The sequence below is a fragment of the Octodon degus genome, unplaced genomic scaffold, assembly GCF_000260255.1.
Source record: "Octodon degus isolate 3935 unplaced genomic scaffold, OctDeg1.0 scaffold00008, whole genome shotgun sequence".
NCBI lineage: Eukaryota > Metazoa > Chordata > Mammalia > Rodentia > Octodontidae > Octodon > Octodon degus.
In genome coordinates this window covers 8,039,340-8,065,575 of record NW_004524584.1, presented here as the reverse complement: position 1 = coordinate 8,065,575, position 26,236 = coordinate 8,039,340, and the positions used below count along the sequence as shown (strand labels likewise).

At 45.0% G+C, this 26,236-nt stretch overlaps 1 protein-coding gene across 2 annotated transcripts in view; it reads left to right on the top strand.

The window, feature by feature from the left end:
• Bfsp2 (beaded filament structural protein 2) overlaps positions 1–26,236 on the top strand; it is a 65,767-nt gene that overhangs the window by 24,140 nt on the left and 15,391 nt on the right. For both annotated transcript variants that reach the window (XM_023706934.1, XM_004625012.1), the window contains exons 2-4: positions 12,875–12,957; positions 18,020–18,176; positions 19,201–19,362. In XM_023706934.1, the coding sequence (XP_023562702.1) occupies positions 12,875–12,957; positions 18,020–18,176; positions 19,201–19,362 (402 nt within the window). The remainder of the gene's footprint in view (positions 1–12,874; positions 12,958–18,019; positions 18,177–19,200; positions 19,363–26,236) is intronic.

Genomic DNA, 26,236 nt, shown 5'->3' with positions numbered 1-26,236 from the left:
CCCCAGTAGGCACCTCCTTTCACAAACTGAGTTTTATTAGAGCTCACTTCTGCTGTAGAACTCGCAATGTCAGAAGTTGTTGACTTGAGCCTTTTATAACTCAGCATATTAATATGGTTTTACTTTTTATACCTCTTTTTTTTACTTTTCTGCTGGATGCTTAAGACCAAGATAAAGCAAGGCTTATATAACAAGAAATGTAACTTTTGTATCTTACAAGGTCAGTCAAATCCCCTCAGGATTTACCCTGAAATCCTGCACCACAGTTTGTAGACCCTTTGTCAGTTTCAGCCATGTAGATGAGTCATGGCCATTGCCTGACCAATTTAATCTCTGTGAAAGCCTGAGAGAATGTTTTCTCTCCATGTGACTCTCCTTAGGCACACTCTACAACATTGATCACTTTCCCCTGTGGTCCCATAATCTCCTTGATCAGAAAATTTGGGCACAACTCAGTTACAGGATATTACAGTACAGGTTCCCCTATGTCCTGAGTCCTCACTGACCTTGAAAGGCTAGGGCCAAAATGTTGGCTGTCTTTGTAGCCCTTCTTTTTCTCTAATTTTCAGTCTGTAAACTTAAGTTGTTAACCCTCCAGAAGAGAAGCTTAATGATATTATTACCCTATAACATAGGCAGTTGAGCTTAACCTCACTATTGGTCTAAATATCAAACATCTTAGACATAACATGGAACAGGTATTTTCCATCAAGTATTGATATGTTAAACTTTGAATCCCTACAGAATGTGAAGGAAAAAAATTTAAAAAATAGGAATAAACAATTACATATTTTTACACAGAAATTTAGAAATCTAACTATATATAGCATTGTAGCAAGACAATCCTATGACATTTGTTTTTTTGTCTCTTGTTTTCATTTATTGCCCTTTTTTTTTTTAAACAAGGGAGGAGCAGCAGAGAGCCAGCCTCTTTTCCTCCCTTACATTGCGTGCAGGCTACTAGCCCCAGGGCGGAAGTAGCACTCACACCCATAATCCCAGCATTGGGCCAAGAGTCAATCAAAAACTGTAGAAGCCCACCCCATGACTGCCTGAGGGGTACACCTAGACACAAACCATAGCAAAGGGGAAGTCATTATTCTAGTCTTTATCTCAATATATTGTTAAATGTGTATTTGAAATTCCCCATAGTAAAAAGGGTTTTTGAGAAAATAACTTAGAATGGAGAATGGGCCATGAAGCCAGACAGTTCTAGATGAGCTACTTCATAATGTAGGTGAGTGACTTAACTTCTCCAAGCCTCAGTTTCCTCATCAGTATAGTGAAAATACCTGATGTGGACCCATTTTGTACAAATCATAATAGGTGTAAGAATTCGATGATATCACACCTGTGTCAGACTTACTATGGGGAATATGTTATATATAAGTCATTTAAAGAGTTTGGGCTTGATTTGTTGGGTTTCTACTTTAGATTTTATATGGAAAAATCTATCCCTAAAATATTATTCTGCAGCTCTGGCATCTTATATTTAGCTCTGTATCTTTAATTAAATTCTGCCTTACTTTAGCTGGGGTTTTCTGTTAATTTTCTCTCTGTAGTTACCCTGTTTCATCCATTCAGTTAGCCAGGCACTGAATTGGGTGCTGAGGGGGCAGAAAGGACAGATTGTTCCTGACCCAAGTACAGAAAGGCCAGGGGCAAATAAGGACAGAAAAGAAACAGAATAAAACACAGCATGATGACAGCAGAGACTGAGCCATGCCCCCGGAGGTATGGCACACACACAGGGTACCCAGGTAAGCTGTGCTGGGCTCTGCAGGTGGATACGGAGGCAGGACGACAGGGTGAGTGAGGCCATGGCATACAGACACAGCAGCATGAATCAAGTTGGAGGCTGAAAGGGCCTCAATCTATGCATAAAATTGATTTAGCTCCTGGCAGGTGAATAATGAAGAGAGAAAATAAGAGCCAAGACCACAACCTCAACTGTACAGAGCTTTGAAAATAGGCTAACGGGTTCACAGGACACTGAGGACATGAGAGGATTTGTTCGGGAGGGCACTTCTGAATAAAATGTGACTTCAGATTGGTATCTTATAAGTGCATTCCAATAGGAAGGGAAATGGGAGAGAGTGGGGCCAGCAGCAAGGCCGGCTGGCTCTCCAGACAGACACCCCAGGATCACTGTTTCTTGGTGGGCCTTGCACTCAAACCTTCACTTAGCTGGGGCATCTGGAGAAAATGGGAAGCTGGCTCCCAGGAAGTGCTCCTAACTTCGGCACCCAGGACTTCTTGTAAATACGCAGTGCTAGGTAAGCCTCTTCCATGCCCTACACTCATGCTGCTGCCCAAAGCCAGTCCTTTTGCTTCCTAAATGCCTGGAGGTGGGGTGCCTGGTGACCCCCCAGCCAGAACTTGGAAGGGTGTCACTTCCAGGGAATGTGGGGCTTAAGGAATTCTGTCCTCACCATGACAGAAGGCAACTCCTAGGGACCAACATGTTCCTGTTTGCCCCAAAATGACAAAAGACACTGTCCAACAGTTCTGCCTCTGCCGGCCCTGGCTCTTCTGACTACTTATCCATGGGCCAGAGCACAGCAAAATGAGCAGGTCAAGGCTCCCCAGCAATCTAGGCTCAGAAATGCCCCTGGCTCCAGCCTTCCAGAGTGTGCCCTGGCCCTTGCCCACACGTGTCCCCCATGTTTCCCGGATATCCAGTGGCCACGACCACTTGGGATGAATAGAAATGGTGAACTTCATCCCTTGATAGCTTCCTTAGGTCCATTTTCAGATGCAATCTTAGCATGCTTTCTGTGCTGGGGTTCCTTATTTCCATTTTCAGGTAACAATCATCAAGTTAAGTCAGAAAAGAGATGATTCAGAATGGAAACAGACTGGGGACATGCCCATGTGGGGAACTAATTGTATTTTGACTTTGGAGATGAGAGAGTGAATAGTGTCAAAGACGCTTGCCAGGTTGGAACACCTGGTTGGGGACGCAGCTGTTCCCTCAAGATAGGAACCAGGTCTTCCCTACTTTGGTTCTCTGAACCAAGGCACCACTGTTGCTGGGATCCTTAATTCTCCCCACTGTACCAGACGCTCTGCTAGTGTCTGGAACAACAAACAGGACAGAAAAAGAAGTTTCTCAAGTCAATCAATAAACAAGGACTAACCATAGTTACAAGCCACAGTTTATGTTTTAAGAAAAGCTAACCAGGCAGATAGCAGCTGAGCAACAGAAGTGATCGGGATAAAGGAGCTACTTTGGCCAAAGTGATCGGGATAAAGGAGCTACCCACGCAAAGGAGCTTGCAGATGCTAAGGCTGTGAGGCAAGAGGGCAGTAGCTGTGACCTATAAGGTCCGGAGACCAGCATGCTTGGAGCCTTGTGAGTGACAGGAAGCTTGAAAAGCATGATGGGCCTTGAAGGCCAGTGTCAGAATGTTGGGTTTATTCTAAGAAGAGACACCTCTGAAAAGTTGGGTTGGGTTTAATCTGATGCAGGGAGTTAAGATTATCCTAGAAGCAGCCTGTAAAACACACTAGAGAAGAGAGAATAGAACAGGGAGTTAAAAGAATGTTGCATAGAAGACCATACTGGTGCCACGTGCTACAGTGACATCAGAAGAAGTAGAGAGAAGTAGGTGGGCCTCAGATGCACTGTGGAGAACAGGCTGGACTGTGCTGGGTGCAGCTAGTGAGACAGAAGAATGTTGGTGCTGTTGGCTGTGACGGAGGCTCCGGGGAACTGGAGAAAAGAAAGATTTGAGAGCAAAAATCTAGATTTCCATCTGGGGGACATGTAAGTTTGAAGATCTGTGAGACAGCCAAGTAAAGATATGGAGGAGAGAGTCAGTTTGCAAATCTGGAGCTGAAAGTTCAGAGCTAGAGACATAAAAAGATGGAATCCTGCCACACACAACAGCATTTAAATTCCCTTGAGTAGACTGAGTCACTTAGGGACAGGAAGAAGCCTCAGATCCAAACTTGAGAAATTTGAACATTTAGTAGTCTGAGAAGAGAGAAGACCGAGTGAGAGAGAATAGTGAGGAAAGAGACGAGAAAGATATTTACCAGGAAGGTTGGGGCAAGTGCAGGTGACATCTGTGGGCGTGGCTACGTGCCAGTCTCCAACATCTTGGTAAAAGCAGTAGCACTGGGGTGCTAGGGGCAAACAGTGGCTCCTTGCTCATTTATTACTGGAAGCAAATCATCATCCCCAACTTGAAAGTCAAATAAATGTGAGAAGGGTTCCCAAGGGCACCTCACGCCTTGCCACTCCTCCAGCTGAGCTTAATTTCCCAGGAGCCCAGTCTTGCCCACCTCCTCCCAAGTCTGCAGCTCTAGCCGCTAGGATGCCAATATGTTTAACTCCAAATAAAGCATTAATTGTACTCTTGGGCTTCAATGATAACCTTTTTAAAAATGCTGCTTGACTTTGCCTTTTTCAAACACAATGATGGTCAAATCCCTCATCCGCTACCACCAGCTCTATTTATTTTCATAAATGCATCCCCAGCGCAGGCAACAAAAGGAAGGGACATAATCCTCCTCCTCGTAATACAAGGGACCAGCATTTTTCAAATGAGCATGGACAGGGAAAACTGAAAGAACAAATATATCAAGCCACTAGATGGAAGTCTTCATTCAACCGCCTGTGCGTTTGGAAAAAGTGGATCAGGGAAGCTGGGGATGTGGGCTCAGAGTGAAGCACATGCCTTGCGTGAGCAAAGCTTCGGCTATATCCTCTTCCCCCTCAAGCCAAAGAAAATAAAGAAGAAAGAAAAAGAAATAGGAGCAGTGCCAGACCACATAAGCCAATTTAATTCATCCAACATTCATTGAACAACCCCTTTGTACTATGACAAACAACAATAACAATAATGGCCACCGTTCATGTTCTCCTTGTGCCAGGCAGTCAGTTGAGTGCTTTCTGTGAATTGGCTCATTGAATTCTTGAAACTGCCCCAGGAGGCAGGGAGTGTTAGGACCTTCATTCTAAGGATGAGGGACCCAAATCTTGGTGTTCCCTGTTCCAAGGAACTGAGCCAAGAGGGTATAAGGAACTGAGTTCAAGAACAAGGAAACATGGAGGGTATTATGGTAATCCCAGAACTCTGAGAGGCTGAGGCAGGAGGATGCCAAGTTTGAAGTTAGGCTATGCAATGTAGTGACTTAGTAAGACTCAAAAAAAAAAAGTGGGGGTAAGAGGGAGGGATATAGCTCAGCGTGAAGGTCCTGGATTCAGTTACTAGTGCCAAAGAAAACAAAACAAAACAACAGAAGGAGGAGGAGAAGAAAGAAACACTGTCTCTGGGAACACTAATGTGATAAAATCAGGATAGCAAGCTGCAGGGTGGGGTGTGACTCAGATGCGGGGATGATGCGGATTGGAGAACTAGCTAAGGCTGCACCCTGCTTCCAGTAGCTCCGTCTAAACACCTAGGGGCAACTTAGCTTGTTTTCCTTCATTGTCTGCACGGCTGTACCCTGTCGAAAACTGTCTGTCCCATCCTCAGCATAGGTCAAATCTGTCTGCTTTCTGGCCTTCCCTTTCCCCGCCCTTGAAGGTGCCCCCATTATTAATAAGATGGAACCCCTGGACTAGGGCACAAAGGGGTCCATGTAACACAGAGAGAATGTCTGTTCCCGGTTCAAAACCTTTCCCCCATGAGTCCCAGCTCCTTCCCATCATCTCCAAGGCTTCCTACCAGAGCCTGGCCTTTACCTACCTAGTAAACTTCATCTACAAAAGCTGCTAATTCCCCCAACAGCCAGCAGGCATCCTGTCAATGAGAGTGCAAGGGACTGCCTGCAGGAACAATGAAAGCAAGAATGAAAGGGGAGTGGAGCTTTCCAGAGGAGGCCACACTGAGATAAGCATTAAAGTACAGTGGGATTTTGCAGGGAGGGCCAGGGCTGTGAGAGGCAGAACAAAGCCCAGCCCAGAGCAGCCTCGCTCTGGTCCGCAGGGTGGGCAGGCCTGGAGCCGGCTGCGGGAAAGCAGCAGCGTTGAGCGTGCCGGAAGCCCCTTCCTCACAGACTGCCTGATGCAGAGTAAGTATTCGCTGAGGTAGCTACTATGACATTGTCTTATGTCTTTGTACAAAGCAGTAGCTCAGTGAGTGTCAGGTGAATTGTTAACACACAGATTGTTGAGGGGACACCCTACCCAAGGAACCCTGACCTTGCGTCTGAAATAGGGGCTGGCATGTGCGTGTCTCCGCAGTTCCAGGGAGGCTGGTGCTGCTGGTCCAAGGAATGCTCTGTGGACTCGAGCTCCAGCTGCCTCTTCTGCTTCCAGCATCACCCCTCAGAGCTCATCTCATGGCCTACCGCAGCTGCACACCCACTCCTCTGAGCTCAAGCCAGGCTGTCCTCTTGGACAGCATGCAGTGTTCTGGAAATACCTTATTTCTCTCTCCATCAAAACTTCCTGGTTCTGAGTCCTGTCATCTCAAGGCCATCTGATATCACACAGCAATTTCCACGAATGCGGCTCCAGTGAAATCTCTTTCTAATAGAGGCCTCGCATTAAATCATGGTAGCTGGAACTGTGTTCTTTCAGACTCTGTGCAAAACAGGAGTCAGAAGAGGGCTTTCCCTGGTGGACCCTGCAGCTCCTCATGGCATGGTACCAGCTGAAACACCCTTCCAATTTACTCCTGAGGTCACTAATACTTTCATTTATACTTTTTTCCCACTAAAGAAGAGGACAGAATGATTCTAGGGTCATGACTGAAAAGTCATATATTTTAGCTAAGTATGTTTGTAATCCCAGCACTCTGGGAAGCTGAGGCAGAAGGATTGCAAATCTGAGCCTAGACCAGACACTTTGGCAACTTAGCAAAACCCTGTCTCAAAATAAAAATGTTGGGGCTGTTGCTCAGTGCCCAGACCCTGGGTTCAATCTCCAGTGCTGGGAGAAAAAATCTTGTATTCACAGCATCAGACCATGACGTGCATTGTGACATGTATGATATTTGCATAGCTTTCTCTGGAAAAAGATTCTCACCGACCCAGGAGGCAAAGTTAATTTGCATCTATGTCAGTCGTAAATCAAAAAGGACCAGATAGTTAATGCACATCTCTAGCATTTAAAATACAAATGTGCTTTCTTCCCTGGGCTTGAAAATGAAGTGTCTAGTAGCACAAGTCGTCTGGGCCCTTGATGTCAGACCCACAGCTCTGCCCCCAGCTTGTCTCAGTTGACAGGGATGCGAAATGAAAACAGAGGGATTTGAAGTGGGAGCCCATGTGGTACAGTGTGGTTTGGTCTGATTTGGTCTGGTCTGGTTGCCATCCTCACATCCAGTAAAGAATAGATCTCTTTATCCTCACCACATAAACCAAAAAGGAAGTAGCAAACCTGATTGTTCTGTTGTACAGAGAAACAGAAAACAATCCCCGTGAGAGTCGTTCTTTTAGGACCAGTGAGATAGCTCAGCAGTCTAAAGTGCTCAGGCGTAAGGGATCACAGTTCGATTCCTGGCACCACATGCTGTGCCAGCCCCACCCTCAGAGGGGCTGAGCTGGCCAAAAAAAAATAGACTCTCTCTCTCTCTCTCTCTCTCTCTTTTTTTTTTTAATTTAGTATAGGGTCTACAAGGTCTCACTACACAGATTGGACTCATATGACCTTCCTGTTTTCAGCCTCCCAAGTGCTGGGATTATAGGCATGTGCCACCATGCCCAGTCTCAGTTGCCACCTCAGGGGGTCCTGGGGGTGGGGCTGGCACAGCACACTGGGGATGGAACACAGGTCCCTGAGCCTGTCTAAGAAGAGTCTCTCTTTTGATCCTGATATGCCTTTTCACTCAGAGCTAAAGACAAAACTGCGCACCCTTCTGAGCCACATTTGCCTGGGTAGACGTTCTGGCTGTGCTGCTTCCCAGCTATGGGATTTGGACAACTCAAGTTCTCTGAGCCTTGCTGTTCTGGAAGGTCAGATAGAAGTGTTCTCAGCAGCCTAAGAGGGCACCAGGAGCCCTCTGGGAAGTCAGGAATGGAGCACAGCAGTGTAGTTGGGTATGGAGCATGGTGAGCTGGTGTCTCCTCATCAATGGCTCTCTATGCATAAGTCTCTGGTTCATAGTATCTGCCAGGGCTGGGAATCTACCTCAGTGACACAGAGCCTGCCTGGCGAGTATAAGGTCCTGAGTTCAATTCCTGAAAAACTAGTCTTTGCCAATTACTCTGGTGTGAATCTTCTCACCCAGGCTGACATCAAGCTACCAACCTGTCACTGAATAAAGGGATAGGAGGGATGCACAAAGCACGTTATGACATAGCTTTTCAACCATGCACATAACATCAGAAATGGAGATAACACGCAAATGTCCCAAACAATTCTAAGTGATAAGTATTTATTAACTTTGTATTTTGAGTATTTATTAGCTTCTTTTTTTAAAATAACATATTTTCTTGTAAGTTCACAGCGTGTAACTTTCCATGGCAGCTCTGTGTAAGGACTAGCTCACAGTCTGCACTTTCACGCCACAACAAGCCAGCCTAATCTAGTCGCCCATCAGTAGGTAGTCAGTGAAGGTGACTTCCCTGCCCTCTTTTCCTTTCCTTGCCCTGGGGAGGAGTCCACAAAGGATGTCTTGGGCAGACACAAGAGATGTTCTTTGTCCTCGTCAGGCTCCATGCTTTACTTTGGGGCCCATGGCCCTGGGCAACCATCCCAGTCCTTGGTCTGTGCTAAACCTCAGTGAAGACCTGAGCCCTCCACAGGCAGCCTGCCCAGCACTCTCCCCAGCTGCAGAGGCTGAAAGACCCCAGGCCCCAGAGCAGAGGTTGCCCCTGCCTGGCTGGGGACAGCAGTGGAACAGTGCCGCTCTGCTGGGCTGAACAGTGGGGGCCGTTGGTTTATTTTCAGATCCCTGTCTGGGAAGGCGATGGGAAAGCAGGGCCAGCAAGCTGTACTTTGGCAAGTCAGGGCCTATAATTAGCCTCTGCTTGAGGGTGGAATAAAACCCTGCTTGTTACTAAACAACAGCAAAAGCAGGACAGCCTCCAGCTCCCCCGAGCCCTGGGACTGCGCAAACCTCTGAGGACAGATATTTGGACAGAGTTGCCCGATCTGCTGGACAGCACCCAGATACCCCAGAAGCTCTCCTGTCCTCCTCCCCAAGGAGCACTCAGGCCACCAAGGAAGAAGGACGCCAAGAAGGAAGGACCCTCGCCTCATCTCACCTTTGAGCACTCTGCATGTCCTACCCAGCCCCTTCGCAGATTGCTCAAGCTGTCCTCTTATTTATAAAGCATTTGCAGGCAAGTAAGCAAGTACCCCATGTCATTGCAGCTGGGAAGGGCAAGGCCCGAGCTTCCTGGGCCTACAGCCCCAGCAGAAGTAAAGCCACGCAGCAGCTGCCCTGACACTGCCCAGCAGGGCTGCACGGTTGCACATCCAGCCACCACTTTGTCTCCAGAGCTGCATCCTACACACAGCCCGGGGTTGGGTGGGGCTGAGTTCTTTTCTTTTTTCTGTCTACAGCTTGGGTCCCAGGTTTAAAAGTAGAAACAAGCAAATAAAACTAATCTATATCAAGATGGATAACTTAAAGCTTCAGGGTCCCTCACCGGCACATATTGTGCCCAAGGCCCAGTGGCTAATTTGATTTTGGGCATTATTTATTTTTTTCCAAAAGGGTCTCAAGAGTTTTATAAGCTAAGGTCCCACAACTGCCTGCATCTGCCTTCTATATCTCTTAATCTATGTCACTTTTGAAGCAACTTTCTCCACAGTCTGGTCTTGTGCCTACAATCAGGACACTGGGTATGACCCGGGAGCCAAGGCTTGGGTGGAGAGTTTGCCGGGGTGTTGCTGTGGGAAGCTGAGCAGGGCAATCACCTCAGCCTCAGCAGTTGTCTACAAAGTGGCACTGTGGAAGCCTGGGGAGGAGGGGCCTGTGACTGCGGTTGGGGCAGCTCTGTAAGACAGGATGAAGAGGAGGCTCAACCACTCCTTGGCAAGGAAGGCCACACTTGACCAGGATCTCTTTGTAGTAATTATATTTGGCTACTGTATGCTAATTATATTTACTGATTTTCTGTGTTCTTGATGCTCTGGTATTGGGGACCTCAATGATCAGGAAAATTAGACAATTTTAAAGAAGGCAAACCTAGGGCCATCGAGATAGCTCAGTGGACTAAGAGCCTGCTTAGGCAAATGCAGTGACCAGGGTTTGATCGCTAGCACCACATGCTGTGCCAGCCCCCTGGGTGCACAGAGCTGGCCACCGAGACCAGGCATGGTGGCCCATGACTGTAATCCCTGTGCTGAGGAGGCTGAAAACTGGAGGATCACTACGAGTCAGAGCTGCAAGTGCAGCCCTGTACCAAATACGTAAAATAATAATAATAATAATAATAATAATAATAAAAACAAGAAGGCAAACCACTTGCCTATGTACACCTTCTATATGCAAAATAACCAACCCTAGGGCTGGCCCCCAACTTACTTCCTCTTCTAAGCAATGTTCCTCTGCCTCCATCAAGGCAGATCCAGGTAGCAGAGAAGGAGGGAGCACTCCTACAGCCCACAGGCTTCTGTGCTCATTCAAATCAGCCAATCCTAGGCCTTAGGCACCACTCAGCCTCAGGCACGCCCTCCCATGTAATACACAAGGCAAGGCTCTGTGCACACATTGTGCTCCATCCTTCTGCCTCCCGACCAGCCTGGTGCTGTTCCACTGTGGTGTAGTGCACCCCTCTGCTAGGGAACCTGGAGTAGTAAATTATAGCTCAGTCCCCACAGGTTGCCTGGCTTCACAAGGTTCCTGTAAGATTCACTTTGTCAGACTTGCAAACATATCGAACTTCCAATTGTTCTCTCAGAAGGGAACTCGTTCATAAGTTAGGGACTCACTGTGTCTTTTCAGTAACAGGTGCCCCCAATCTGTTGGCCTCACTGTGTCCGAATACAAAGAAGATCATGGATCCATTTTTTAAAGTCCCTTCTTGATGGTTTCTGGGAAATAGCCTCCTGACCTGAGGCAGGGGAAGGCTGGAAACTGGTCACTCATGGTCACGTGCTTCGTTTATTCATACACTCATTCAAAAGTGTTTAAGGAATATTGAGGACCAGCCAGGCCTTGGGGACACAGCAATGGAAGGTCTGCTGCTCCTTGGCAGAAGTGGGGGCCAGGCCATCTCAAATCAGTGGGATAAGGGCTCTGATGGGGGAAGGCCAGGGAACACAGGAGTGGAATCAAGTCTCGCTTATGGGAAAAGCAGCAATTGTCTTTCCCTTTGCTTTAATGTGACCACCTTAATTTTGTTCATTTCATTGGATTTCTTACCAGTAAAACTAATCTTCGCTCTACCTTAGCCTGTGGCACACATGGCCTTTCCCTCTCCCATGTATTTCCTAATTCATTCCTGTCTTTTATCTCTGGTGCATGTAGACCTCCTTCTAGTTGATAAAGAACAAACAACTGTAGTTATACATCCAGAAGTGGTGTGGCTGGATCATTTGGTAGCTGTACTTTTAGTTTTTTGAGCAGCTTACATATTGTTTTCCGTTGTGGCTATGACTAATTTACATGCCCACCATCAGTACGCAAGGGCTCCCTTTTATCCACATCCTTGCTGGTACTTGTTATTACTCATTTTATTGATAAGAGGCATCCTAACTATGTGAGATGATGTCACTGTGGGTTTAACGTACATTTCCCTGATGATTAGCAGTTTTGAACATGCTGATTAACTTGATTTATTCCTTCCACAAGGTAAAATATGTTTTAAAAAATTGGATTATACCCCCTAAATATATGTAATTATTATTTGTCGATTAAAAATAAAATGCTGCTGGTCATGATAGACGGTGCTATAGTCACAGCTACCCAGGAGACTGTGACAGGGAAATCACAAATCTGAGGCCATCATGGCCAACTCAGCCAAAGCAATTCTATCTCAAAATATTTTTTTTTTTTTTTACAAAATGTTTGGGAATAGTGCTCAGTGGTTTAACACTTGCTTGACGCGAGGACCCCGGATTTGATGTCCAATATCACCAAAAATAAAAATATTTTTTTAATGTTTGAACATTCATTGTGTGTGTTAAAAAGAGAACCCCTACCAAGAGCTGGGGAAATAGCTCGGTGACATAAGCCAGTGCCTGCTAGGTGCAAGGTCCTGAGTTCCATCCCTGGTACTTCAAAAAATGAAAATAAATAAATAAGAAAAAGAGAAAAGAGAACCTCTACCAATCCCCACTTGTGGGGGTCCTCAAGGTACTCAGGGAACCAAGTTTGAAAACCACTCACCAAGGGTATATGACATCCCTAAATTATATGTAAAATGTTTATATTTATATGTACATTGGAGAGTAGATACAATTCTAGACCTATACTGTCCAATATGAAAACTTCTGGAGAATTAAATTTAAACTGATGGTTGTTAAATGAAATCAAATTTTCCATTCCCCTTCTTCCGTGCTCAGCAGCCATGTCCCCTACGCCAGGTGGCAGCCCAACAGAGGACATTTCCATCATCACTGGAAGTTCTGCCGGGTACCACTGGTCTAGACTCTGTCAGCTTCAAAGGCAACCATGATCAAACATGTTCCAATCTTCTAAGTAAAGCCAGTGAATCTTCATTTAAGGAAGCAGAAATCTTTCCTAGATTGTTAAGAGCTCATGGCTGTGACAGAGGCTATGAACAAGTCTGCCTTTGAATCACAAGAGTTTTCACAGAATTATAGTTCTCAAAACTCTTATAAGATATTCAGATTTTATACTTTTTAATCTCTCCCTCCTCCTCTGCCTCCTCCTCCTTTTCCAAGGAGACTAATTCTAAAAATACCTGCTGTGAGAAAGGTACCTTCAGCTCCAAGGTGTTTGTGTCTGGTGCAAGTCACAGTGGTAGGTGAGTGACCTATCTCCTCTGTGTGTCATTCCAGGTGGGTGAGGCTGTCTTGGAAAATGCTCAGCTCATGCTGCAGACAGAGACCATCCAGGCGGGCGCAGATGACTTTAAAGAAAGGTAACACTCTGCAGCAGCAGGGGCAGCCTCTCACACCCCTGGCCCTGCCGATGGGGATGTCCCACAGTCTGCATCACTCACCTCTTTCCTCATGAAAGGAACAGGTGGGATGACAGAGGCCCCCAGAGAATCCAGAGCCACAAAAACTAGGTCTCAAGGGCTCAGGAGTATTGCCCAGTACAGTCACATGGGGAACTTCCTTATATAGAAATTTTCCATACATAAAGAATGTGCACTGCTGATCCCCACCCTAGGTCTCTGGTTCAGATCCAGGGCTGTGGCCATCACTTACAGTTCTAAAGAGTTTCCAGGGACATCAATCCTGCTGTCTTCAGGCTGCACTTTGGGAAATGTAGTATTGGCTTCAGTAATGGTTTTCAACTTGGGTTGCATAGTGGAATTATGTGGGCATTTGAGAATACTAGTGCTCAGTCTCACAGACCAATGGAGCCCTGTTAACCTCCCCAGGAAGGGCTGGCCAAAGAGTTCAGTGGATTAAAGTGCCTGCAAGCAGGTGCAGGGGCTGGAGTTTCAATCCCTGGGCCTGCCATGCCAGCCCCGCCCCTGGGGCACACTGAGACAGCAATTGAGACCGAGCGTGGTGGTGTGCATCTGTAATTCCAGTTCTTGGGAGGCTGTAAACAGGTGGATCACTATGAGTAAGATCTAGTAGTGAGACCCTGAACACCATTTAGACCCTTCCTAAAAAAAAAAAAAAAAAAAAAATTCTCCCCAGGACATCTTTGTGCCAAGGCTTTAGAACCCCTGTGCTAAAGCCCAACACTGTTTCCTAATGTGTGGTGTATGCATGGTGGGTGCAGGTCATTTAAGTGGCATAATGATAAGCATTTTATTTTCAACAGTTCTGTATTTGTTTCTGTAGTTACCTTCTATTAATGACCCATGAGGCTAGCTTCCCGCTTCAGTAGCACCAGTAAAAGTAGCAATATAAAGTTTGTCTTATATAAAGGGCTCTTAATTTTTATTTAAGATTTACCTTACATGTTTGAGAGAAATATAAAATAAGTAGTGTTGCTGGGGATATTCATTTAGGGTAAACTCACAAAGATGAGTGAAGTTAGGAAACACTGATCTAATGGAGGAGCAAAATGAAGATTTTTTTTGGGGGGTGGACACAGTGACTCTGACTCTTCTGGCAGCTATTCCTGAGAGTTAGGCACATGGAGAACAAAGGGATTAAGAGATGATCTGTCTAAACTAGTAAAGAGGAGAGGCATATGGTTGGGAGTCCTCAAAGAAGACCATCATGCCTAGGGGTTGAGACAACTTATGCTAAGCTTAAGAAACTAAGTTTCTCTATCCAGAGAGCAGATCTCCAGTACAAGCCCCCCAGGAATCCAAGAGACCCTCGCCCACACCTTGCCCATTCACAGAAGCACTGTGGAGCAAAGCCATCAGCACAGCCCCTGGCAGCTACTTGCACAAGGAGAGGCGGGTGGTGGTGGTGCTTGGCAGGAGCTCCGCAGTACAGAGGGCACTCGGCATGCGTGAGGCCCTGCGGCCGAGCCTCAGCACCTACAAGAGAAAAGAGAAGAGGGCTGACAACGTCTAAGCTCTCTACACGTCAGCACTGAGCCCAGCAGTCTGCCACTTTTTTCAATAAAATTACATATGCTACTTTAAAAGAACAGATATCAATGGACAGAGAACCATGTGCCCTAAACCAAGTGTGGTGTCTCATAGCTGTAATCCAAACATCCTGGAAGTTTTAGGAAGAAAGATCCAAAGTTCAAGCCCACCCTGGACAATTTAATGACTAAGTAATACTCTGTCTCAAAATAACAAAGTGCTAGGATGTAGCACAGTGCAAAGGCCCTTTGTTCAGTCCCCCCAAATCAAAGCAGCAACAAAAATAAACAACAGAAAACACACAACCATGTGCACCAAATTTAAAGTATGAAATTAAGGTAGAACACAGCTAAAATGTCTTTTACTCATTCATTCTTTCTTTCATTCCTTTGTGCGTTTCTTCATTCAACAACCTAGAATGTAACTCATGGAATCCAGGGGCTTGATATGCTTGTTTCCTCATTAATATCACCGGCACCTAGAACAGTACCAAATGCAAGATAAATGTTAAGTAGATATTTGTTGAACGACCAAATTAAAAACGGTTCAATAAACATTTGGGTGTCTTGGCTGGAGTGAGCACAGGTGCAGTGAGACAGCGTGGCTAGGGGGACATGGACTGGGTCTAAATGTTCTGGCAGGTGTTGAGCTGCTAAGGGCAGAGGCTTGGGGGGCCGGGGCAGGAGTGTACGGGGAAGCTGGTTCTCCGGGAGATGTAAAGTATTTTTTAGCTGCTGCGTGCCCAGCGACCCCTTGAGGCTTGCAGCCCAGGCGGAGGCCAGATCCCTAGTACTGAAGTAAGAAAAAAAGAAAAAAACAAAGAAAATTTAATCCTATAAAAAGAGAACCAAGGGCCGGTGAGATGGCTCAGTACAATAAGCTCTTCCCTGGCAAGCGCAAGGGTCTGAGTTCAATCCCCGATTTCACAAAAAGAGAGAGAGAGAGAGAGAGAGAGAGAGAGAGAGAGAGAGAGAGAGAACCAAAAACTGTTTCAGAAACCATCCCCTAAGAGTGACTAAAAAGTTTTGATGAGGAAGAATGTATGCAATGTGTTAATTATTGGAAACTGTCCTACCAATTTGATTTGAAACTGTCTCATTGCTATTTGTTTATCAATAAAATTATGGAAAAAATAAAAATTAAAAAAATAAGAAGTTTTGATGCAGCCCTGAGGGTTATCCCTGATGTCATGTAACAGGGCTCTGTTGTTGATTCTTTCATTTAACTTGTTTTTCCAGTGCTAAGGGTTGAACACAATGCCTCCCATGTGCTCTACCCCTGAGCTACATCCTCAGCCCCTTGCAACTATTTTTAACTACCAGCTGCATGAGAGCAGAGACTGGAACTCAGACTTTTACAGAAATGGAGATTTAAACTCTTGAAGGAAAAAAATTTAAATGATTAGAGCATTCCCAAAATGGAATGGTGGCCTTGAAAAGGATTATCAGCACTGGAAAGATGCAAGTGAAGGCTACATACGGCCACCTATTACGCATGCCATCAAGAAACTGTCATAGGGGAGAAGTTACATATGGAATTCTGAAGTCTCTTGTTAATTCTAAAATATGAAGAGGCTTCCTGGAAGGAGAAATTTGAGATTTTTTCCCTCTTATGGATGGACGATGGTCCAGTGTGGAATTTGGCTGGATGATACTACCATCAAAAGTGAAGTAGAAACTGGTTGAGGGTTCCTAGAGAGATGTCAAGGGTTCCTAGAGAGAAGGCCCTATTGCAAACTAGAGATTTCATGGACTAGAACTGCTTTTATTGTGGCCCACAGGTGTTGGTATGTTATACTGACATTTATTGTTTTAATTTAGGAATTGTTTATTTCTTGATTTATTCCAAGATCTATTGAGTGTTCAGGGCTGTGTTATTTGACAACTAGGTAAAATTTCTTTGGCTCCTTCTGCAAATGATGTCTAGTTTAAGTGTGCTATGATTGGAAGGTATATATGGGATGACTTTGGTTCTTTGGTATTTATCTAAGCAGTCTTTGTGGACTAGGATGTAATCTATTTTGAAGAAAGTTCCTTGCACTGCTGGGAAGAATGTGTGTTCTAGTGTAGTTGGACAGAACACTACATATCTAGTAAGTCCTGTTTTTGATGGGGGTTCTGCTATGGTATTTCTTTGTTAACTTTTTATTTAATTAATCTACTTGTGAAAATGACATATGAAGGTCACCATTGACTGTGTGTATTTGATCTTTTATGTCCGTTAGTGTTTGTGCTGTAATATATATATATATTTTTTCTTGCTTTCTGTTGAATTGTTTCCTTAACCAATATATAGTGACCATCTTTGCTTCTTCATATGAATTTTGGGTTACAGTTCACTTTGTCTGACAATAAGAGAGTGAGCACTCCTTGCTTTCAGGTTCCCATTTTGTGGGTGTTGTTTTTGATCCTTTGATTTTTAGTCCACGAATTTTATTTTGGATTAAATGTGTTTCTTGTACACAGCACAACATTGGGTTTTGTCCTTGATGCAATCTACCAATCTGTATCTTTTGACACAGGAAGGAATTGAGATCATTCACATTGAGGGTTATTACTGAATGATATTAGTGATTTATTCTTGTCATTGCATTATTTTCCTGTTGCTGATTCCTTTTTTCTCTGGCCACTTACCTGATCACTTCACCTAGTGTATTCATTTTGTTAGCCTTTTTGGCATGTGGTCTTCTTTATCTCTTTCTAGGACACCCTTGAGAACGTCTTGGGTGCTGGGTTAGTGGTTATTAATTTCTCCCTGTCATGGGAAGATCTGTCCAACAATTTTGCAAGTTAGTTTTGCAAGATGTATCAGTTTGGGTGAGCAGTTGTTTTCTCTTAGGGCTTGGAACACTTCACCACAAGCTCCCTGGCCTTGATTGTTTTTATCGAGCAGTCTGCTGTAATCTGGACAGGTTTACTTTTGTAAGTGATTTGCTGATTTTCTCTAACAGCTTCTAACATTCTGTCCTTGTGTTGGACCTTGGGGATTTTAACTAGGACAGTGTGGTGAAGAAGGGAAAGCCTCTTGTCTACGTTCCTCCAGCAGCCACTGAAGGCACGTGGGTTTGCAGCCTGGAATTCCAGCATACTTCCTGTCTGAGGATCCCCAGGCGGCACTTACCAGTTGCCCAGCAACCATAGTTAAAAGATCCTCAGGTGAAAGGCAGGACAATTCAGGATACTGATGAAGAGGGCGGATCCCCTGACCTGATCTGAACTCCTGGAGAAGATTTCCCCAGAGCACTGTGTCACCAGTGCCCTATGAAGCCAGGCGATCAGAAGCTGACCACAATCACTTTCCTATTAATAAATCAACCTGTGACGATTGCAATACTGGTGCCCTCAGAACTGCTGGGCCAGTGACTTAACATGCATTGCCTACCACATAATTGACATTTCGGTAACATTATTAATCTGATTTTTTTTTCCTTCTGTGTTACCCAGCTATGCTGATTAAGTTCCTTTATCTGCAGATATGAAAATGAGCAGCCATTCAGAAAAGCAGTGGAAGAGGAAATCAGCTCTCTGTATAAAGTCATTGATGAGGCTAACTTGACAAAAACTGATCTGGAGGGTCAAATAGAGAGTCTGAAAGAAGAACTTGGCTTCCTGTCAAGGAGCTATGAAGAGGTAGGTGGAGCTGGGCTCACTGGCCAGGTCTCATGAGGGCATGCTCCTCTGGCTGGCTATACTTCCCAATACAGGCTACAGGGCCCTCCCAGCCTCTCTTCCATCGCTTGCCAAGACCAGCAGGAGACAGCGCCAGCAGAATGTCCTCAAGCCCTTGTAGTGGGTCCAGAAGTCTCCAACCCAGATGGCTTCACAGATTGGGCTGGAGACTTAGGGGGCAGCCACAGGCCTGAGGAGAAGTGGGTGGTGGCTGCTGCGTTGGGATGGAAGGCATCTCGCCTTCCTCAAAGCATTCTCTCTTACATGCTTTTTCTTCAGCTCTGTACAGGATGAATAAAATAGCTCTGTAGGCAGACCAAAGCTATGGTTTCCACACACTCATTTATGCAATTAGGTCAAATCCCTGGGTGACATGACTAAAAGATTCCTCCATGGTCACATGGTAGTTCCCTGCAGAACTGCACTGATTCTAACCCACCTCACACATGTGGTTGTCTAATGTGCTTCTAGCTGAAAGAGTCAAAATCCACTCAACAACACCTCAGCAAGTTCCTCCTTGTGTCTGACCTTCAGCCAACCAACATCCGAGAGCCCACTTCCCTCTCTTCCCTATATCCATTAGCAGAACTCCAAAGATATCTTAAAATCTCCTTTGGCTCAGCTTGATTCCATACCTGAATTTGCTCTGCTGTTGTCGCTTACTTTATTATTGTTTTGTTTTGTTTTGTTTTGTTTGTTTGTTTTTTGGTGGAACTGGGTTTATTTTTGTTTCATTTATTTATTTTGATTTTTGCTTTGGGCCAGGGATTGTGAAAACCAACTTAAGAAATGCATCCTTGGGAAAAGAGAATTGACATCTATGTTGGAGGTGGAGCAGGAACTCTGCCTCTCTCTGTGAGCCCAGGTTTGGTAGTCGCAGAATGAGAAGCTCAGCTGTTGTCTCAAGAGCTGGCCTTCGCCTGGGTAGAATTCTGTGGATTTTCCTCTTCCACAGAAACTCACCTAAGGCGTGTCTTGTTCTCAGGATGTGAAGGTGTTGTACAAACAGCTGGGAGGATCTGAGCTGGAACAAATGGATGTTCTCGTTGGCACTGGTCTGGATGACATCCTTGAAATGATCAGAATTCACTGGGAGAGAGTTGTGGAAAAGAACCGGGCAGAAACCGGAGCCTTGCTCCAGGCCAAGGTAAGAAGCAGGAGCAGCATTCCACACTCTGTCCTGGACAGAAGGGGCCAAGCAAAGACAGGAGCTGTCAGCATGCAGAAGAGGAAAGGCAGCCGTCTAATAAGAGGGTCAATCTCATTAGACACAGATGAAGTGCATATTAAAGTAATAGCCTGTGTTTAGCTACCTGAAACAGAAAATGTTTGAAATAATGTTGCTGGTGAGAAAGTAGAAAAGCAGAGTCTTGAGGCACATAAACTAGTACCACACCTTTGAATACAGGACTTGGTGACATGGATTGAGAGTGTTAAAATGTCCCTACCTACTAGTTGAAAAATCTAGACAATATCTTAAAGGAAGAATTGAAAATGCAAAGATTGGAGACATAGCTTAGCAGTAGAACACTGGCCTGGCATGAACAAATCCTAGGTCCCGTCCCCAGAACTGCAAATAAAAAAAGGAAAAAAAAAGTACAAATGGTTATATCCAAATACACACTTAGAAAAGCCACCAAAACTGGGGGCAAAAATATATAACTCTTAGCACCAGTGTAGCAAAAAAATTCCCCCTAGCCCATATACTTCAGTTGCCCATGTCATAGTTCCTGTTGCAGTCCTGGCTGCTTCTGTCTCTTAAAAATAGCTGGTCACTGTAATATATATTAAAAACCAATCAAAGACAGCCAAGTACTCTACCTCTGTACCCCACCTCTTTGCAATCCTCTTTAAATAAATAAATAATCTTCCCTCCCCGAGCCTTCAATCCTGACTTTTTTTTTATTTATTTATTTATTTATTTATTTATTTATTTTGGTGGAACCGGGGATTGAACTCAGACCCTTGCACTTGACAGGGAAGTGCTTATTCTACTGAGCCATCTCCCCAGCCCAATCCTGACATTTTGAAAAACAATTGATTCCTAGTCAGTGCCCACAGGACAAATCTGCCTCTAAATCCTGGGTGTCATTACTATATTTCTGCCTGCTGTTCCACTAGGACAAGGAGAAAGGCACAACTTAATTATACTATGTGTGATGAAATATAAAATAGCCATTAGAAATAACATTTAGGAAACATTTACAATAACGTGGGAAAATGCTCGTACTAAAAGCTAAAAGGGAGAGGGGAATAATTACAGAACGGTATATACTAGGGACCAAGGGCTTTTTCATAAAGAACCGCTTGATAAATATTTTAGACTTTAGAGGGCAGATGGTCTCTGTTGCACACTCAGCTCTGCCAGCTTCAGTGTAAAAGCAGCCAGAGATAACAGGGAGCAAATGAGTGTGACCACGTTCCAATAAAACTTTATTTACTGAAACAGAAGATGTGCTTGATTAGACCTTGGCGCTATAGTTCTCCAGCTCCTCACATGTACAGTAGGGTATTCAAGTATTTCTCACATTTTTTTAAGTAGCAGTATGAGTTACTTTCACAGGAGAACAAACAACATTCATGAAACCTCATAATTAACAAAGGAATTCCCAGAAGATTGAATGCAGAGGATTTGTTCTTCCCTTTCCCGTCTGCCCCCATTCATGGCTCTGGAATTTTAAGGTGAAGGATGAACGGAGTAGAAGAGGAAGAAGAATGTGACAAACTAGGGGAAACAAGTTGATCTTTGAGAAAAGGCAAAGGGGCTGCTCCTGAGCTCTTGGTGGTCAGTAAGTAGTACTCAGTCTTGGTCAAACAGTGAGATGATGTGAGAGTTTTTTCCAAAATGCCAGTGCCCAGGCTCCACTCCAGACTACCTAAAGCTGAGGAGCACTGGGACTTCATGGTTTCCTGCAGCCATCTGGCTGATTCCCATGTGCAGCCAGGCTAGAGAATTATGATGGTCATAAAGCCACCAAAGGGAACAGTCGGGCCTTTACTGTGCTTTGTCTACCTTGTCCTTATCCCCTGCCTGCTAAAGGACCAACAGGGACCATCCTGGCAGGATCCTTCCCAGTTTTACACTCCAACTCTCACCAGCCCATAAAAGATCCCCCCATCTCTCCATCCATTGTGCCCTTTCAATAATTTTTTTTCTTTGTAATCATTAATTCCTTAAGACAGGTCACTACACTCTTTTTTTTGTAGCAAATAGTGCCTCTTAACTCAACAAAATAAAGCCCCCTTTCCACCCCAGCTGGAGGGAGGTAGAAGGACACAGAGGTACAGTGAAGCTAAGTCATAGACTGGATTTTACTGGGAACTGAATACTTGGCTTTTGCACAGCTCTTATTAAATTTTTAAATGTTAAGATAAGGTCTCGTTGAGTTACTAAGTTGCCCAGGCTAGGCTCGAACTTGGCGATCCTCTTGCCTCAGCCTCCCTGAGTGCTGAGATTACAGGCATGTGCCAACTCACCCAACTTCACTTTGACTGTTTTTAAAGAGACTCATGAAATATTTAACAACGCTGAACACCACCTCATCTTATTCCCTCATTTTAGAGGATGGGAACTGAGACAGAGAAGATAGTTGACTTCCCAACGTCACTCAGCTGGTTGGCAGCACCAAGTTCAGCTCTGCTGGTTGCTGGTCCAAAGACCTTTTTCTGCAATTAGACTGCATTATTTTTTTTCCTACCTCTGTCCCCAAAGTTAATCCCAGAGGTTGACGACCTTGCTTCTGCCTGGCTTTGCTGTGGCGAACATCATGCTGTATTGATCATTTCTTTGGGAAGAGGGTGGGACATTATAATTACAAGAAATAAATCCTGCATAGTGTGAAAAAGAAAAAAAAAATCCTGGTCATTAATAGTCCCCCTTCACTCCTTTGAGAATCATCACCAGCCCCACAGTAACTCGAACATTAATTCTGAGCCAGTTCATTAGTGTGTTTTAAACAGAATAATCCAAAAGCTGGAGCTCAGAGAAACAGACAGGACTTGTTTTAGTTTGGCCAGTGTTGCCTGGGCCTCTTGCGGAGAGGCAGAGCTCAGAAAATATTTGCAGAATGAGTGAATTCCTCTGATCATCAACAGAAATCAGAACTGACAGCCAGAATTCCTCCAATAAATAGTTTTGTCAGATGCAGTCGCACCCTCGGGGGCTGATATTTGTCTGTCCCGAGCCTCTCTTGTCTGTTTCTTGGCAGCAAGCATAAATGTGAAATGGCTTAACACACACACAGCTTTCAAAAGCTTTTGTAAAGAAAATGTAAACATGCATTTAATTACCTTTCAGCCCAAGGAAGCTGGAAACTAATTAACATGATTAACTTATGTCTTAGTTTAGGTTCCTCCAGAAGTGAATCTTGAGACAAATATTGGAGTGGAAGTTATTTATTTGGGTGGGGAGGGAACGGGAGGATCAAGAGAATGCCAGGAAGGGAAAAACCAAGGAGGGTGTTGACACAGCACGTACTATGGAAACAGCTAGCCTGGGACATGGGAGCGTAAGCCCAGGGTGTTCTAGAACAGGCCCAGGAAGCAAAGCGCAAGGGGAGGGAGCCAGAGTGTTTACACCACGCCCCATCAGCCCTCCATCTGCTAGGAGAGTGACTTTTCAGGGGTCACAGGGAAAGCTCTCAGGAATCTGGGAAGGAGCACTGCAGTATTTTGAAGGCCTAACGGGTAGGAGCAGGTGCCATAACCACCTGCTGCAACTTTATCCGCCAATTCTTTTTATGTTTGTAATTGCTAGAGACCAATCCCGAGGTTCTGGCCAGGGCCCACGCAATCACGTTCCCTCCAGCCACACTGCTCTGGATGTCAGGAACCTCGGAGGTCCACGTGTCTGAGCTGCTACAGCTGCACGCCTCAGTGATTGGGGCTCAGGGGCAGGAGGACCAGGCTGGCCCTGAGTGTCTTACAGTCTGGGTCCTTCTTGTTTAAGTGCTGTGGTTGCCTGGTGCAGACTGTGTCCTGCCACTCGCTGGACCTCCTGCTTAGCCGTGTACAAGAGGAAAAGAACAAACACAAGAAAAATTTTTGTTATTGTTGTTTAATACTCTCACACACTTCTGGCACTGCTCCTGTCAAGGAACAAAAGCACAGGTTAGGGTGGTGACCCTCAGCATCTTTTCGATCCCAGAAGCAGGCAATACAGCATCCCATGAAATAGAGTAAGTGTTACAATGAGCAGAGGAGGTTGGTTTTATAGACAGAGAAGGACTGAAGAAAGCACAAACAGGCACAATAGCGAGTCATTTCAAAATCACTTGCCTTGTAAGGTGAGGACAGGGAGACCCAAAAAACATAGGAGTGCCGTAACTCGTTGGTAAGCAGCGGGAACTTCAGGTGGTTGCTCTTGTGTAAAGATTAAAGCGAAGGGGCCATCATTAGCAGGCTAACTGATCACCAGCCTCTATGAAAAATTTGACTGCTAGCTCTCTAACCTGAATTTCTCAGAGTCAAACAGCATAGCTTTAGCTTGGTGATGTGGAACGTTGGCATGAGTGATTCCATTTTGATTTTTAACCTGGTTGGCTGGGGCTGAGTTGGAGGAGTTTGCTGCAAAACAATGACCACCTATAATTTTTATTTAATACAAGAAATGTATAGGTCTCCGCCACATTAAGCAATCCTCCAAATGTCAACTGGGGTACATAGACCCTTTATTTCTTAGACTTGATTAGTTGATTCACCAGCATAGACAGACTCTGCTTTAGTTCAGTCTCTCTCTCCCCAGGTCACACAGTGAGTGAGTTTCCCTAGCAACTAGTTTGCTAGTATCCCATCCTTAGGTGTGCTCCTAACACACCTCCTCCACATAAACTCAGGTGTGCTTGAAAGGGGTGTGTATGAGTGACCAGAAAAGACATTCCTTTCACTGTTTTCACTCTGAAGCTATTTCAGGATTTGGAGACAAAAAAAAAATTATAACAGAAGCTCCTGAGTTCTCTTATCATTTAGGAAATTACAAAGATTCTAGGAGTTTTGACTACAACTCAGAAACAAAGACCAAACACATAAAATATGCATTTCTTGTTATAACGCAGTATCACGCTGTGGAATGTGTCCCCAAGTCTATTACAACTTAACCATAATGTTTTGTTTTGCTGCGCCAAGGATGGAAGCCAAGGTGTCACACACACAAGGCAAGTGCTCTCCCACTGAGTGCCTCCCTGGCCCACCAGCTGACTTTAAAAGGCCACTGTAGCAAGTCTCTGGGAGATCTGCTGTCATTCCCCTGTTTCCTGGAACTCACATGCACAGTGTTTCCATTCTGTGGAGTCAATACAAAAAGAGTACTCTGGATACAATTGCACTCTGCTGTGCCTTCCCCTATATTTCCTCATCTTAGGATCCTTCTTCCAAGTGAAACCACCTCATCAGCCATTGTTAAAGACCTAAAATTTAAAAGGAAAGCTGATAACCCATCGAGGACACTAGGCTCTGCTCCTTCTCCTTCTCCTTCTTCTTCTCCTTCTCCTCCTCTCCTCACACCCTTCCCCCTCCTCTCTTTCTCTTTTTCCTCTTCCTCTTCCTCCTCCTGTTTCTTACTGGAGATGAACCCAGGGGCTTCACACTGAGCTACATACTCAGACTGTTTTTTAAATTATTCTAAGACAGCATCTCCCTTTTCATGGAGTTGCCCGCCCGTGGGTAAACTTCCGGTCCTCCTCCCTCACAAGACCTTAGACATCCTTTATGGGTGCCCTGTACTCACAGCTGCCTCAAAGGAGCAGCTCAGGCTACGGATGAGGAGGCCTGGATGGTGTACGTGAGGCCCTGGGTTTGATTTCCAAGCACCACAAAAAAGCAGCTATTTTGACTCTTGTTTACAAATATATTTACTGGGAAGGAAAGAAGGAGAGAGGGAGGAGGAGTCAGGAAAGGAGAATAAAATTAAAAAAGGAAATGGCTAGTTTCTCCACCACTCCACTAAAAAGTTCCCCTTTCACAGAAAGCAGCCATTTTCAATGTCCTTTCAGACCAACAGGAGAGTGACATCCTGGGAAGCCACAAAGCCACCTCATAAATATTATGTACTGATTTTCATGTCAGAGCCAGTGTTGAGGAGAGGAACCCACTGTTTTGTTTCCAATTGACCTTTTTCTTGTGATGTGTGAACCTCTGAAACAGGCCACTCTGCAAGCAAAAGCCTTCCAAAGTTTCTGAATGAAACTGTTTGCCATTGAAAAGATTGGCCTATCTGTCTTGTGTCTGCCCCTCATGGCCCTGGAGTGAGCCCACAGCAGTGAGTTGTGATAGTTATCTACTGCTTGGTAACAAGTTACTGAGAACTTAATGACTTACAACAGCACACATTTTTGATCCCGCAGTTTCATGGCTTGGTGGTCTGGGTGTGGCTAGCAGGTCCTCTGCTCAGGGTCTCACGGGCGACAGTGAAGGCAGCAGCCAGGCTGCAATCATCTCTTCTCAAGTGTCAGCAGAAACGGACAGAGTCCTTATGGCTCTAGGACTAAAGCCTCTCTCCTCTGTCCCTCGCTTGCTGCAGTTGTGCCATCACAAAAGGCATACACAGTTAGCAGCACAAACTGGTGGCCACATGGGGAAGAGAGAACCCAGACTCCCTAAAGAGTCCCTAAGGGACAGGGCCTCCGTGACAAACAGCTCACTCACATCCCTCGCTGTGGCTCTGCCTGCAGGTTCGCCCTTGCAGAAGGGCCACTCGAGGCCTCTGAGGTTGGGAGCTCTCTCTGTGCCCCACTGTCCTTGTCCAGTCTCAGGGACAGACTGATAAGAATGAAATGGGTTGAGTAGATTGAAATGACTTTTGTGGTTTTGATAGTCTAAAAGCCAGAAGAGACACTAGAGATTGTCCAAGCAAGCCATCTACTAGAAATTTCTGCAACAATGGAAATATTCCACAGTCTGCGCAGTAATCAGGATGGCAAATACTGGCCACGAGTTGTCACATAGCACTTGAAATGTGGCTTGGGAACTGACATTTTGACTTATCTAATTTTATTTAATTTTTATTGTAGGAGATGGATACAACT